This window comes from Tribolium castaneum, chromosome 2, assembly GCF_031307605.1.
Source record: "Tribolium castaneum strain GA2 chromosome 2, icTriCast1.1, whole genome shotgun sequence".
Classification (NCBI taxonomy): Eukaryota; Metazoa; Arthropoda; class Insecta; order Coleoptera; family Tenebrionidae; genus Tribolium; species Tribolium castaneum.
The window spans coordinates 5,582,529-5,597,039 of record NC_087395.1 but is presented as its reverse complement, the minus strand read 5'-3'; the positions used below and the strand labels follow the sequence as shown (position 1 = coordinate 5,597,039).

The following is a 14,511-nucleotide window of genomic DNA, read 5'->3' as shown; positions in this document are numbered from 1 at the left end:
CAATGGTAATTGATGGTGAGATGTTGGTAGAAAAGGGAAAAAAATTCATACGTGTGTCAGATGCGATGGAGTGAAGACAGCGGTCAGAGCCGAGGGCCTCGAACTCGCCGACAAAGATAATATGTAGAGCACATATATTAACATATATTATCCGCCCCAGGGCCCCACGTATCTATTGTGCACTTGTGTAAGGCCCACAATCGCCGGCCCGTAAACAAACAGAATGAGTTCGTGCCCAGGGCCTTCCGTCCAGCTCTCCTAAGACATAAAATAGCGCGAGCGTTCCTCCTGAAATGTCAAACACCACGTCATACGCAATTTTATTTTGTTGTCGAGCGAGTTTTAACTGTATACAGTATACAACACTCGGGAGCATACGGAATTATTATGGCACTATGAGAAACGTTTATTTCGTCGATTTTTGATTTATGCAAGCGCGAAAGAGGCAGCAGATAAATCAAATATGCAAAATGCCCCCTTTCAGACGAGGAAAGTACGAAAAGCTAAAACAATGGCACCGGGCCAGGTGTTTGGACCGACTTGCCTCCGGCACATCATGATTAATAATAATCCTACTGTATGGTATCTTCAAGATCTCAAACCCAACAACACACGCTCTATTCACAAACTAGCAATAATACTTATACATGTACATATAAACCGAAACCAGCGCATCAGGACCAAGGATTAATCAATAGCGGAAGTGCGTAATTAAGCGCGCAAGAAGTGTATTTATTATTTTAATACGAGATTTATGGCCCATAAAACTTATTAATTATGAGATACTGCTGATTAGGTGAAGACACAAATCATGGCTTGCCCACGAGGCTCATATAATTGACACATTGACTGCAGTGGATCATTTTTTCCGATGAGGACGAGCAAATTAAAAAACTTGAACTCGAGTTTGTGGATCTCTGCCAAACTGTAAATCGAGTGATGTAACGGCCTTTAAATTACCATTAGATAATCACGAAGCAAAGGTTCTACAATTTAAAATTGCGATTTGAAAATTGACAGTACCGTTCAAGATAAAAGCTCATAAGCTTTTTGATTAAAATCATCAATAAATAATCTCAAAATTTTATCATTTGTGGGATCTTGAATATTAGCAAAAATTTTTGTCAATTTTTTTGTTTCAAGACAACTCAATTGGAGTTTAGATTTTACAAAAAACAAAGATCGAAACAACTTGTCCAAAACTACTAAAAATGGATAATCGATGAGTCTGACTTTGCAAAGAGAATGAACAATAATCAATTTACAGATTGTTTTGCCGGTTTATTACATTTTCGTACGTTTTTTAGGTAATGACAATCAATTATTTCGCAACAATTCTCAAAATTGCGTAAAAAATCACTACATTATTGTCAAAAACCAAGTGAATTTGGTATTTTTCGCACACTTGTTTTTTTGGGAAATTTTGTTAAAATACAGCAAAAAACATAAAATTGAACCCAAATACATACCTATTATTCAGCCGTTTTCGAGCGTTTTGGCTCATTTTTGACGAAAAATTTGACAAAAATATCAGGATATTATATCAATAATCGGGTCAATTTGTCCTTTTCTAAACATCTGTTTTATTAATGTTTATAAAAGTCCAAAATGATCCGATTGTTGACATTTAATTTCATGTTTTTTTTGGTAAAATGTAAAAAAAACTATGTGCAAAAACTCAATTATTTCCCGTAATTTATGTACCTAGTATTAAAAAATTACCAAATAATTTCAAAAATAGCAAAATACATTTGCCTTTTTAAATATTTTTGAAGCACAGTTTTCATCAGAACAAAAAAAAGGGGTTTTCTTGTGAGCCTTGCTAAACTATCTCGAAAATAATATTACTTTGAGCGCTTCAGTACATTTTTCATCTTGTGACATTTGCTATTTCAATAAAAAAAATGTTCAAAATAAGCCAAAAAATCAATAAATTATAGTATGGAAAATTGTGTTTTTCTTGCGTGTTTCGGATGTTTAAGTAGGTTTTCGAATTATCTTTTTTAATTTTGTCAAAAATAGACCGTGAAATTGTCATCATTGGTTTCTAATTATTTTAGAGTATTTAACTACTTGCATTTGACTTTAATGGAAAAAATGTACAAAGTTATGCATCTGTATTTTAAGTAACTCTTAATTTTTTTGATTTTTATAGTTTTGTCTTCTAAATAAATACTCGCTTCGAATATTAGAAATTATTGTCATCTATCTAAATTAAAATAAGTAATAATACAAAGTAAATAAATAAACTTTTGTTAAAATATTTAAAAAATCCTTAAGATGATTCCAAAAATTGCCCTTTTTAACTATACATTCATTATAAAACTTTGCTAAAACGAACCGAAAATTGCTTTTTTCGAGCGTTCCAACTCATCGAGTGGCGTAAACAATTTAGATCAAAAAACAATTTCTATTTACAAATAAACAAGATTAGAATAATAACACTAATAATAAATGTTGACTTGGAATTATTAAGCAACTCGCCCTAAACATAAAATTAAAATCAAAATAAGAATCATAGCTCTTTTTTTTCCGGAATCTTTTAGGGCCGAGTTACAGAAAGCCAAAAATAAAAAAAAAAATTCGAATTAAGTTGCCATTTAAAATGCATTGACAAATAATGTCAAGTTGATCTCGAATTAAAATTTGATTCCAATTAAAATGTTCTTTAACCGGCTCTTAGAATAATTCTCTAACATTTTTTGATTTCAGCATTCAATGAAGACTAAGTACAGAGTGATTCAACCAAGATGTCAAAACCGTTTGTTACCCACATAACTTTCAAATTTTTTAAATTGTATTTTTTCCCATTTTTAAGTATTTGCTTGTTTCTAAATATTCGCTTTAGCAATCTAATTAAACTAAAATAACAATGACAGACTTCTCAACTGAACTGTAGTATTTTGGACTAAGAATTCGCCTTAGTACTTAATCGCAGTGTGAAGAATTAATTAACAGCTTCTCCCTATTTTTTTTCTTAGAAATTGTTTTGATTAGTTACATCAGTTTACAACTGTAAAACAAATGATATTCTGAAAATTTGTTAAATCGTGGTAGGTTCTACTGTACGCAAATCGCAACTAGTAAATATTTAACGGCTGATTGAATTTTATGGTGACATAATTTTATGAAAATTTTATTGATCAATAAAATTACATTACATTCACGCCTTTCTAAATAAATGTGTTCGATTTTTTCCTTTAGATGCAATTCTTATTTTTCATGGCGACTGTGCCAAAAATAAAAGTTTCAAAACAAAAGTACGAAAACAACAAGGTCCAGCTTCTGTGTTGTTTACACGAAGCATCATTTTAACGATATGTTTTGTCCGAAAGAAGAATTTTAATGTCAAACCTTCACATTTAAGAAAGGCTTTAATTGGAGGCGAGTCCATAAAGCCCTCCTCGATCTTGCTGTAACATCATAATAATAATTATCGAGTTTTATTCATTGGGGCAAATTGAATTGTGTTTGTGCTCCCGGTTCGTCTCCATGACGTATTGTGTGTTATTTTTCTATGCATTTCTTTGAGGCATTGTGGCCTGTTATCTAAATCAGCGATGTTTATCGTCATATTTCAGACACAATGGTTCACGCCGGGCAGTAGCGTGGCCGTTATCACCGACGACATCGCAACTACTCTCCTCGAAATACGTTTTTAAAATTAACTCGCGTTCAGATGAGGAGGAGGAGAGCAAGAGGCGGCCAACAACGATTTCAATGGGCTCCTTCATAGGCTAATGAGTTCTGGACGATTACGGCCGTACACTCATCCCATTTGTTAGGCGAGTTAGTGACACTGAATAAATGCCTTTCTGCAGTAACCGAAATCGCTTCCCAGAACCGAGGCGTGTACGCATTTATCCACATTTTTCATTTAACGATTTTAATTTAAATTCGACACTCACCAGTCTTTTTGTGGGATAAATCACTAAACTGGGCCGAAAATGACCTTATTTTATCGTTATAATTTGAAAATTTTTTCATCTAAAATCACAATTTGCGACCTAAAAACCATAATGTTCTTACTGACTTTTTCACAATTTTACATATATTTTGTTTTCTCGATTGCCTGAAATGTTTATAAATAATAAATACTAATATTTTTTAAGCTAATCTTTATATCCTCTATTTTTTTCTATTATCTAAGTTCATTGTTAGAAAGCTGCCTACAACATTTAAAACTTTAAACTTCTGATGTACCTACAAGTGTTCAAAAATTGGTGCACCAACTCAGTGGTACGTTGTAAAGAAGCTAATGTAGATTACGGGAAAAATCTTGAAAAATATCTAAAATTATTTTGTTAACTTTTTTATTTCTTATTTCTTAACGTTTTTATGTTTCACATTAAATAATGGTCCTATAACATAATAATGAATTCATATGTTTTTAATTTAAAAAAATTAAAATATATAAAAAGATATCAAAGAAATAGTGTGCCAGCACTAAGTATTAATTTTCAAAAATAATTCATTTTTATTCTTGATCTTGATCTTGCAATTGTTAGATAACGATGCCACATACTGTTATTTATCAATTTACTCTACCATATCCCACTGATTAATTATTATTTAAGTAATTTTGACAAAAATAAATCAAAAAAATTCGTAAAATTCTAAACTGTAAATTATGTCAAAATAATTCTTTTTTAATCTTTTTAATTTTTAGTCGAGTTTGAATATGTTCATTGTGTCCAAAGTTGTGTTATTTTTATTTGGGCACTAAGCTTTTATTAAAATGAAAATTTTGGAAATTCCAAAATTTCATTATTTCTTCCTTTTTTGACATTGTTTAACAATTAATACGGTTATTTTGAGAAAACTTGTCCAAATTAGCCAAAAACTCAGCAAGACATTTACGTATAGTTTTGTCTTTTTCAGACTTATTAACTCTTTTTTCAGATGAAAAATTTAAAAATTGCTTGGAAAAGTTTCTTGCTTTTTCAAATTTCAGGTGTTTTAGCAAAAGAATTTTCAGTCAGAAATGTAAAATTCCGCCAAAAATCAACAGAAAAAGCTCTAAATCAGTTCAAGAGAGCTATTTTTGAATTTTTCGAGCATTTGTTAAAACATAAAAAAATTGGTAAATGGTAAATGGTAAAAAAATGGTAAAAATGAATAAATTGGATCAAATAAACGCAATTATTCGCCAAAAATACCAATAAAAATTACAATATCGGGCCAAATTGGTGTTTATCTTTGTTTGGCGAAACGCAACGACAAATTTCATTAGAAGTTGGTAAAAAATGTAGCTATTTCATATTTTTTTAAAGCGTTTAGACCGAAAACAGAAACGCAATTATTTGCAAAATTTAATCAAAAAGACGTCAAAAAATGCAAAAAATGACCAAAAGTGTGTCGAAAGTGGTGTTATTTTTATTAAAAAGGAACGAAATTATGCTAGGAAATTGTTGAGGAAATTTTTCCAAAACAAACCGAAAACCCAAATTTGCAGTTTTCTCACTTTCGGGCGTGTTACTTCGTTTTTTAGAAAAGCAATCAATTATTTGGCACCATTTCTTAAAAAATTATCCGAAAAATCCTAAAATTTGATCTAAAAGCATTTTGTTTGTTGTATAACAAAACTCGCCAAAAATGAACTGAATACTCAAAATTAGCTCAAAAATCAAGTAATTTTTGCTTTTTTCAAGCATCTACGTGCATTATTAAAAACTATAATTTTGGTAAACTGAGATGAAGACAAATAAATTGGATCAAAACCGACATAATTTTATGATGTTTGCATCATACACATTAGCAAACGTAATTATTCGACAAAAATTACCCAAAAAATTATCGAACCTTGTCATTTTCAGATGCTTATTAAATACGTTTTTTTGTATTAAGATATGGAAAATCACAAAATTGGGTCGAAACTGATTTTTTGAGCGTTATGTTTGGAAAGTCTTTCGTCTAAAAACACGATTATTTACAAAATTGCAATAAAAAATCGCCGAATTGGGTTTATAATTGGGTTATGTATTTATTAATTTGTCTTTGGGTATGTGTTTTTATATCTTTGCTAATTCTTTGTCATAAATTTTCATTGACAGAAATCAAATAAAGCAAGTTTCAAATATGGTTTAATACTTGTTTTGAGTTGATAGATGCAAATTTTCCAACACTTCTACCATTTGTAAAATCAGTCTTAAAACTAATTTATGGTAAGCGCTTTATTGGAATTTCTCAGGTTTCTTCAAACTTTTCGAGTACATTATCGCAAGTATGTGGAAAATATAATCAATAAAATAAAAATTCTCCACTCACCAGTCTTCTTTTGGGTTTGATGAGTGGCCTATTTTGTCCATTCATCTTGTAGTACAATCCACACGCATTGCAGAGGTAGTGGCCTGTGCCGTCACGTCGCCACAGTGGCGTGCTCGTTGCACCACAATTCACGCACTCCCTACCCTCTAAGGACAAAATTAAAAAAACATATGTTAGACAATATGTTACGCATTCACAACGCACCACAACTACTCCCCTCATAAGCTAATCAAACATGCGCAAGCACATTCATCATTCGATGGGAGGACACCAAAATTATATGCATTTTTAAATGTCATCGATTTCGTGTGACTTCAAGCCTTTTCAAGTAAATACAAAATTAATAATTAATCATTTAGTCCAGTCCACGTCACGATATTTTTTATTATACGAGAACATATTTCGAAAACTCTACGTGAGTTACGATAAAGTTAGTTATGAACAAAATTACAGCTGGTCAAATTTACTACAAGACGGTGTTTTCTGTTTTCTTGTATTTCAAACTGTTGTAGAGATATCCGCTGACAAACATCGTACTTTTAATTAACATTTTTCTGTACCACTGCTTCCTAATTTAAAGCAAAAGTGTACTGAACAAAAGTTATCAGACATTGAATTTTATTGAAAATCTTAAATTTTTAACCTTTATTTTTCATATTTGCATGTTGTCACAGTGTCAAAAATGTTAGTCCTTATTATCAACCATATATGTAATAATGTAAATTTGCCAAATATTTATTTTACTCTATTGGACAATATCACCGAAGGAATCTTCTCTTCTTTTTCCCTCTTTTCAAGCGTTTTAGAACTTTGTTTAGCGAGACGAGAAAAAGAAATTTTTCGCCAAATTTATTTATAAAAAAACGCCGAAAATGGCCGAATTGTGTCTAAAGTTGTGTTATTTTTGCTTTTTGGGCGCTACAGCAAGATTTTTTAAAATACAAGAAAAAAATGCAATATTTTTTCCTTTTTCGAAATTGTTTAAACAGAAATACAGTAGTTTTGAGAAAACTCGTCCAAAGTGAGCCGAAATCTCAAAAGGATACATGGGTAGTTTTGTAGACATGGTATCCCGTTTTTCACAAAGGCACACAAAATTTTTCAAAAATCAGCCGAAAATTTTCTAAGTTGGATCAAAAAGTACTTTGCCTTATTGTGTGTTTCACTATAGGAATTTGCAGTTAGAAACACAATTGGTTAGAAAAATTTTGACAAAACTAACGAAAAAAACTCAAAATTTGTTCAAAAACAAAGTTTCTAAGCTTTGCATTTTTCTTAATGTTAACACCAAAAAATCAAACTGGTTTAATTTGCTTATTAAGCAAAATTTTATTAAAGTAGAACCAAAAGTCACTAAACAATATCAAAAATTTCACTACCTTTTCCTTTTTCCGACAACTTTATTTATTAGCACGTTTTTTTAATCAAAAACGCGATTATTCGTTGTTAGCCGAAAACTTAATATGACACCAGTTTTTTTTACCAGTCGTGTTACTTCGTTTTTCCACTTAGCCGACAAATTTGTAATTTTGATCGGAAATAATTAACTTTTTCGCGTGTTGCAACATAAGAATTTTCAGTCAAAAACACAATTGTTTCCAAAAAGTAATAACAAAAAACTCACATTTAGTAATTTCTACATATTTCGAGCATTTAAGGGCATAATCAAGAAATAAAATATTGGTAAATATGGTAATTATTCGGTAAGACTTACCCAAATATCACAAAATCTGGTCAAAATTGATGCACAAAATTAGGTTTCGCAGAAGTGTGAAAAATCACAAAACTGGGTCAAAACATTTTTCAACGTTATATGTATTTAAAATGTTTTTCGTTCAAAAACATATTTAATTACAAACGTTTGTCAAAAATAAAGACAGAAAATCGTCAATTTGGTTTGTTACTGTTGTTAGTATTGCATTTAATAATTGCACATTATCCAGTTAGAATTTTTCTTAAAAAATCATAAACAAAAATTATTGAATTGAATTGAAAATAGTAGTCGAGCTGCAAAGCTATTTATCTAAAAATGAGTGTACCTATTCATTTTTTTTTTCATTATTCTCCCCTAAATACTTTACATCTTTTTAACTCACCTCTTTTTAAAATAGTTTTAGTCTAAATTGCTGGGTTACTGAATACCTACTTTCCATACTTTTCTTTATACCTAATTTTTTATATTTGTAATAAATTATGTGTTCTTTGTATTTATTTGCTTCATCTGTAACTGTTGCTGTAAGTTTGCTTATTGATCTATTTATCATTTTATTTGTTTTATTTGCGTACCATATGTGGACATAAATCAAATAAAGCAAATATGGTTTAGTACTCTTCAAGATACCTCTTTTGTTAATGTTAAGTGCTTTACTGGATTTTTTCAGGTCTCTATAAATTCTTCAATTACTCGTAAGGATAACCTTCTGTTATTAAACTACCAAGTTGTAAACTAATCACTTCACTTTACACAATATTTTCTGTAAATTTTTGTTTCGTCAAAAGAAATTTTCACCAACGAATCAAAATATTTTTTCTACGCCCCAAACTCTTTGGGAAACAATAACACGCATCCAAACCATTTTGTAGGAAATTTTATCAGCTTTACATATCGTTTTCGAGAAACAAGCATAAAAAAATACACAAAATGTCACTTTTTTTAATTAGGTATTCCGGAGGACCACTGAAATTAGTAAAAAACTATAAATAAATCTAAACATCTTTCATTTTTGGAATATGACTTTGGTTTCGCAATTTTGAACCGAATCCCTTTCCTTTTTACCGAAATAATTTTTTTCTTATTTAATTTTAATGGATTCAATTGATGTAAAATAGGACAAAAATTGCAAATACGTTCCAAATTTAAATTTTATCAGTGTTCCTTCCTTCGATAAGGCTGGGTTTTTTGGCGTTCTATTTTGGTAAAGTGGTGCGATTTAAAAATCAACAAATCGAGCTGGATAAGATTAGATAAAAAAGTAAGAATTTTGACTGTGAAGTATGCCACAAAGTTCAACAATTATCGTCATGTTCGTATCAATTTGATTGCATTTCAACAATTAATTAAGAGCGTATCGATCTTCCCATCGAGTGATCGTTTTAATCGCTTTGTCACACTGTCGGTAATTAAACAAGCAAAAGCATAGACAATCGTGTGTGGTCTAACGTGTAATGTAGTCTTATGCGTAATTAAATTCAGAATTTACCCGAGTTGGCTTAATTACATCGAAGAATTTTAACAAGCTCTTCCACAGGGTCACAAGTGAAATCTCCCCAAGACCATACCCGATTGTTAATTGGAACAACAAGCGCCATGCATATACAGGATGTTGGAAACAAAAGGAAAAGAAGTTATTAGACATGCAAACATTCACCAGTGGGTTCTCCGTCTGTCCGCGGTATTCACCCATCACCAAAATTTTCATCACATCAGATTTCCAAACCGAATTCAGCCGGAAGTAAGCCAGAGGGTGATCGATTTTCGCCCCTCGCCTCGCCCACCAAAACCGATCAATTTCACAGAACATTGCTCCAGTTTATACAAGCATATTTAATACGTTTCACGGCTGAATTTATTAAATTTCACGCACGCTGTTCGTCTTCGGGACGGTAAACATCCCAAGGCTTTATTCGCAACAATCGATACGAAAATATGTCAAGGAAGCACTTAAAAATTCAATAGTAACCACTTTACCGCAATGGTTAGGATTTACTGGGGGCTTGCTGAGCGGATTAAAGGACAATGTTGCGGATATTTGGACAGAATTACTTGCTTATTTTCAAATTGTGCCAAATTATTGAGCACCTGGAAAACTACTCAAGCGAGGAAACGATTGATCGCATTTTCGGACAAGGGACCACTAAGCCCCTAAGCGATTTGCTACGACTCAAAAGTCAAACACTTTCAATGCTGTTTGCTCATGTTACTCACAATTCTATCAATTTTTGAAATCGGGGGTAAACCACTGTGTATTCATTATTAGTTCCTAATCCGTAGGTATGTAAGTACAGGAATGTAAGGATGTAGGGCAATAATAACTACACTGAAAAAAATTATTGAAGATAATAGTAAAAAGCTAGTTAAAATTTGTAGAAAGAAATGTAATTAAAAAACTTTTCTGGACCAAACATATTAGCCAATATCTGACAATACCTCTATATTAATTAAAAATCCTTCAATACGTTGGCAACTTGAATAAAGAAAGAATTAGAACCTACTGACTTCAAAGATGTTTTTTTTTTCAAGTAACAACAAAACATGTCCAAAAAACATGTTACTGACAGGTATAAACTCCAAAAAAAAACGTTTACAATATGCCACAGAGTGGTTTTTTATAGAAAAATATGACTTTCAAAGGGTTAATAAAAAAAATTTCCCTTCTTCCAAATGATATTCCCCTTTTTTATATTTTTCGAAAACCTGACACTGACCGAAACTCTTTTTTAAAAAATAATTTTCTTTCGCATATGAAACAGAGAAATGAAAAAGAGGAAAGTAATATTATTAACCCAAAAACATTAAGATTAATCAGTTTTATGTAATATAATGTTATGAAGAAAGGCGATAATCGATGTAATAAACGGAAGTTTAAACTTAATTTTAAAGAAATACAAAGAAGCGACAAGGATTTTATTTGATCAAAAGTTGAAAATATTGCTTGATAATCAATTATGAAAAGACTGATTGTTTAACGAGCATAATGTTTGCCAAAACGAGTGAGCGCAGCTATCAAGGTTTGCAAATTATGCGAGTTAAACAGTAATACACAGGGTCTTCGTAACAACAATTATCTACGTGAAAAATTTTCCTAAATCCCTGGTAAATTGAAATTTTATTTTATTTAAGAAAAACGAGTAAACAAATCAGTTAGCCTCGACCGCTAACGAGTTAGGTACGTAATAAGTAATAGCACAACACTTCGAAATTAGACATAAAACCTAGAATTTGGAAACCTATTTTGTTCTGTGCTGACAAACTTATTAAATTAAATAATAGTCAGGTCGGGTCAGGTCAGGTCAGGTCAGGTCAGGTCAGGTCAAGTCAGGTCAAGTTATTATTAAATAATGTTCGAAATACAATGCTTAATAATAAGTTCGGGGATTTAAATCAGATTAGTAATAAATATTCGTTTATGTGAAATATTATTTCACAGAGTTAATGTATTTTTATTTACTTTTTTATTACTTCACTTGAGAATTTCTTTGCCAACGTTATGTTTTCAAAATAATTTTTGATTATGTTTGTACTCTCTCTCATATTTATACCTACGAGATTAGGTAGTTATAAGAAGCAAAAGATTAAATAAAAGAACAAAAACTAGATATAAAAAGTAATTATACAATTCGAAAAATTTTGAAATACTGTTATAACAGTATTAAAAAATACTATCACAAATATAAAAAACAATTTCAAAAAATTATTTTTTCAAATACAGACTATAAATAACAAATTACTTTTATTTAAATAGGGAAATAGTATTCGGATGTATGAAGAATAACTGTTTAGGTGTATGAGAACTTGGAACAATTCGGAATTCTACTAGGTGTAACTAAAAGTGGGGAACCATATATTCCCCAGGACATAATAATGCGATTTGACTAAAGTGAAATAATGTTGCACCGTTAAAAAACCATAGAACGTTATATAATTAAATTAATTTTTTCGTTATTTTTAATAAAGTTTTCTAACAAAACCGACTGTTTAGGTGCCATTTCTTTTGTTTTTTGTGGTGTTTTAAAGTACTTACGTATATTTTAAACCTTATTTTTGTTATACCTACATTATCCATGTTATATTTTTGTTCGAAAAAAGGTCTACATTTTTAAAAAATGTTTGTTAATATTCAAATTTTTTGAATTTTTGAAGTAAAAAAAGTTTTGGATGTTCGCATATCATTATTATTGGTTTTAAACTTCCATTTAATTCATATTCATACTGGTATTATTATTTTTTTCAAAACGACAATGTAAATGTTATTTAATTAATCTATTGGGTAAGAAGAGAATTTTTTTCGAAATTTACATATGACACTCGGTATCCGTATTAGGAATTTAACTTACGGTCCGATTTTAATCAGTGTAGACTGTAGATGCACTTATTAAATTAAATATTAGTCAGGTCAGATTAGGTTAAATGAAATGTTTAAAATAACAAGTAATTACATTTTTGTGAATAAATATAAACGTACATAAAGAAACTAAAACGCAAATTTAAAAAAGAATAAAAAAACTACAGTAATAAATTTTCCTGGTTAACCTCCGATACGTCTAGTACTTAAATTATTTTATCCGCAATGGACACAAAAGTAACAACTTTCATGACTGGATGTCACAGGAAAAGATAAGAAAAGTAAAAGTTCTACTTTGTGTTAAAACAAACTTTTACCAATGTATCATTTTTTTACCAATGAATCTTATCGTAGACTAAAACGAATAAGAAGCAGTAATTTATTATTTCGAAAAAAAAATTGTGGTCAGGTCAGGTCAACAGGTATACTACTAGGTATAAGTTACTAGAAGTAAAAGTGAATTTATGTGGCTCAGCTGAATTATTTGCCTCATTTCTGGTCAAATAAATGTCCAGCTTCATAAAGTATCACGTTCACCCCTAATAAGTAATAACACATAACTTACAAGTCCCACAAATTGTTAAAAATTAAGATACTTTTCGAATAAAAAACAGTTATGGATAACGTACAGTCGAACAAAATGAAAATGACGCTGCAGTAAACCAGTAAAAAAGTAAATTGATTTACTATTGCGTCATTTTCACTTTGTTTAACTGTACAACACAAATATGTCCAAAATGTGTTAAATTAAAATATAACAAAAGAAATGACACTATTTGTACCAAAATTGAAAGTGTCTTTGAAATTCTTTGAAAATATAATATATTCGATTTATCGGAAATATGAGTAGTGGTTTACCCTTCGTTTGAAATTGAATTAATAAATCTTTGAGCTTGTGCTTCTCGGAAGTGGCGGAAGCTCGGCGCTTGATTTTCTCGTCTTCTCAGTACCATACAAGTATTGCACTTCAATTAGTTACGTGAAAAAAGCCCAAACAGTGTTCTCCGACAATATCGAAGTATGCGGGTAGAGAAACAATGGAACATCGTCGAGATCAGTAATGCGACATCGCTAATTAGCATCATGGCACCCCTTGATCATAGATTCCCACGCGCCGAAGGTCAAACCGGAGGGACAAAATCTCATTACGTAGTCACTTTTAGTTTCGTTGCCATTTTATTTTTCACCTCTCTTTTAATTAGATTGCTTCACGCATCGTCGTAAAATGGCGGCGGATATACTGTGCAACTAATTGTTGGCAAGATAACGGGCCCAGAACGGATGTTGCCAACAGAGCAGAAGAAAAAGAGAAGTTGCAACATCGTCGAGTTTTGTGTGCAACACGCAGAAAACTGTGAAAACAATACAGCGCACACTCGTGTGATTGGAAAAGAAAAACTTGGGCAAAAATTGTGATGTGTGCGTGCCAGCACACCAAAAATAAGTGGCCCAAAAGCTTGCTCCAAAAATCGCAGACCGACAAGTGTTAGTATAATATATATATATGGTAAAGAAAAGGTAATGTTGCAACGGTTCAGTAAAAATTGCTTCATTTGGAAAAAAGAACGTTACGGTTATTGTTAACGCAAATGCAATTGTTGGTAAATTCTTCTCCCATGGTTTTTTGAAGGACTCGCAGACAAAGCAATGGAAATGTCCTACGAAACAATGAACCTGATTTCTGAGTGGCTTGATGAAAGTCAACCCAACCACTTACATTTTCATAAAAGTTATCCGCTTTATGATTACAACAAATGATGTAATTTTTGACAAATTACAACTGTTAATTTTTTTGTAGTCATCATATGCAGGATTAAGATTCCCTAAAGATTTTCTATTGGATTCATGTCTGGACAACATTTCGTCTCTCTAACCAAGCCAATGACTCAGTTTGACTAGTTTTCGCCCGTAATTTTGATAATTATTTATCTGAGGGCAAAATAGTGAATAACTTTGAATGTTTTAACGCAATTTTGGAAACCAAGAGATTTTCCTTGGCTTTTTTTATCAAACAAAAATTTTAAAATTTGGTTATTCTTATAGATTACTGTGAATAAGACCTTCAAAAATACTCCAATTCAAATTAGCTAAAATCGAAATATTTTTTATTATTGCACTTTCTGAATGACCAACCGATCAAATTATTGACTCTTTTTTATTTCAAATGGACACAAAATCTGCA

The 14,511-nt window shown here is 30.9% G+C and overlaps 1 protein-coding gene and 1 non-coding gene across 4 annotated transcripts in view; both read right to left on the bottom strand.

Annotated features, from left to right (window-relative positions):
* The window catches only part of grn (grain), a 79,038-nt gene that overhangs the window by 44,390 nt on the left and 20,137 nt on the right, over positions 1 to 14,511 (bottom strand). For all 3 annotated transcript variants that reach the window (XM_064360051.1, XM_015984868.2, NM_001164788.1), the window contains 1 exon segment: positions 6,268 to 6,413. In XM_064360051.1, the coding sequence (XP_064216121.1) occupies positions 6,268 to 6,413 (146 nt within the window).
* Positions 1,536 to 1,632, bottom strand: Mir11629 (microRNA mir-11629). Its single transcript, NR_161846.1, has one exon. It is a non-coding gene; the product is annotated as a microRNA mir-11629 (primary transcript).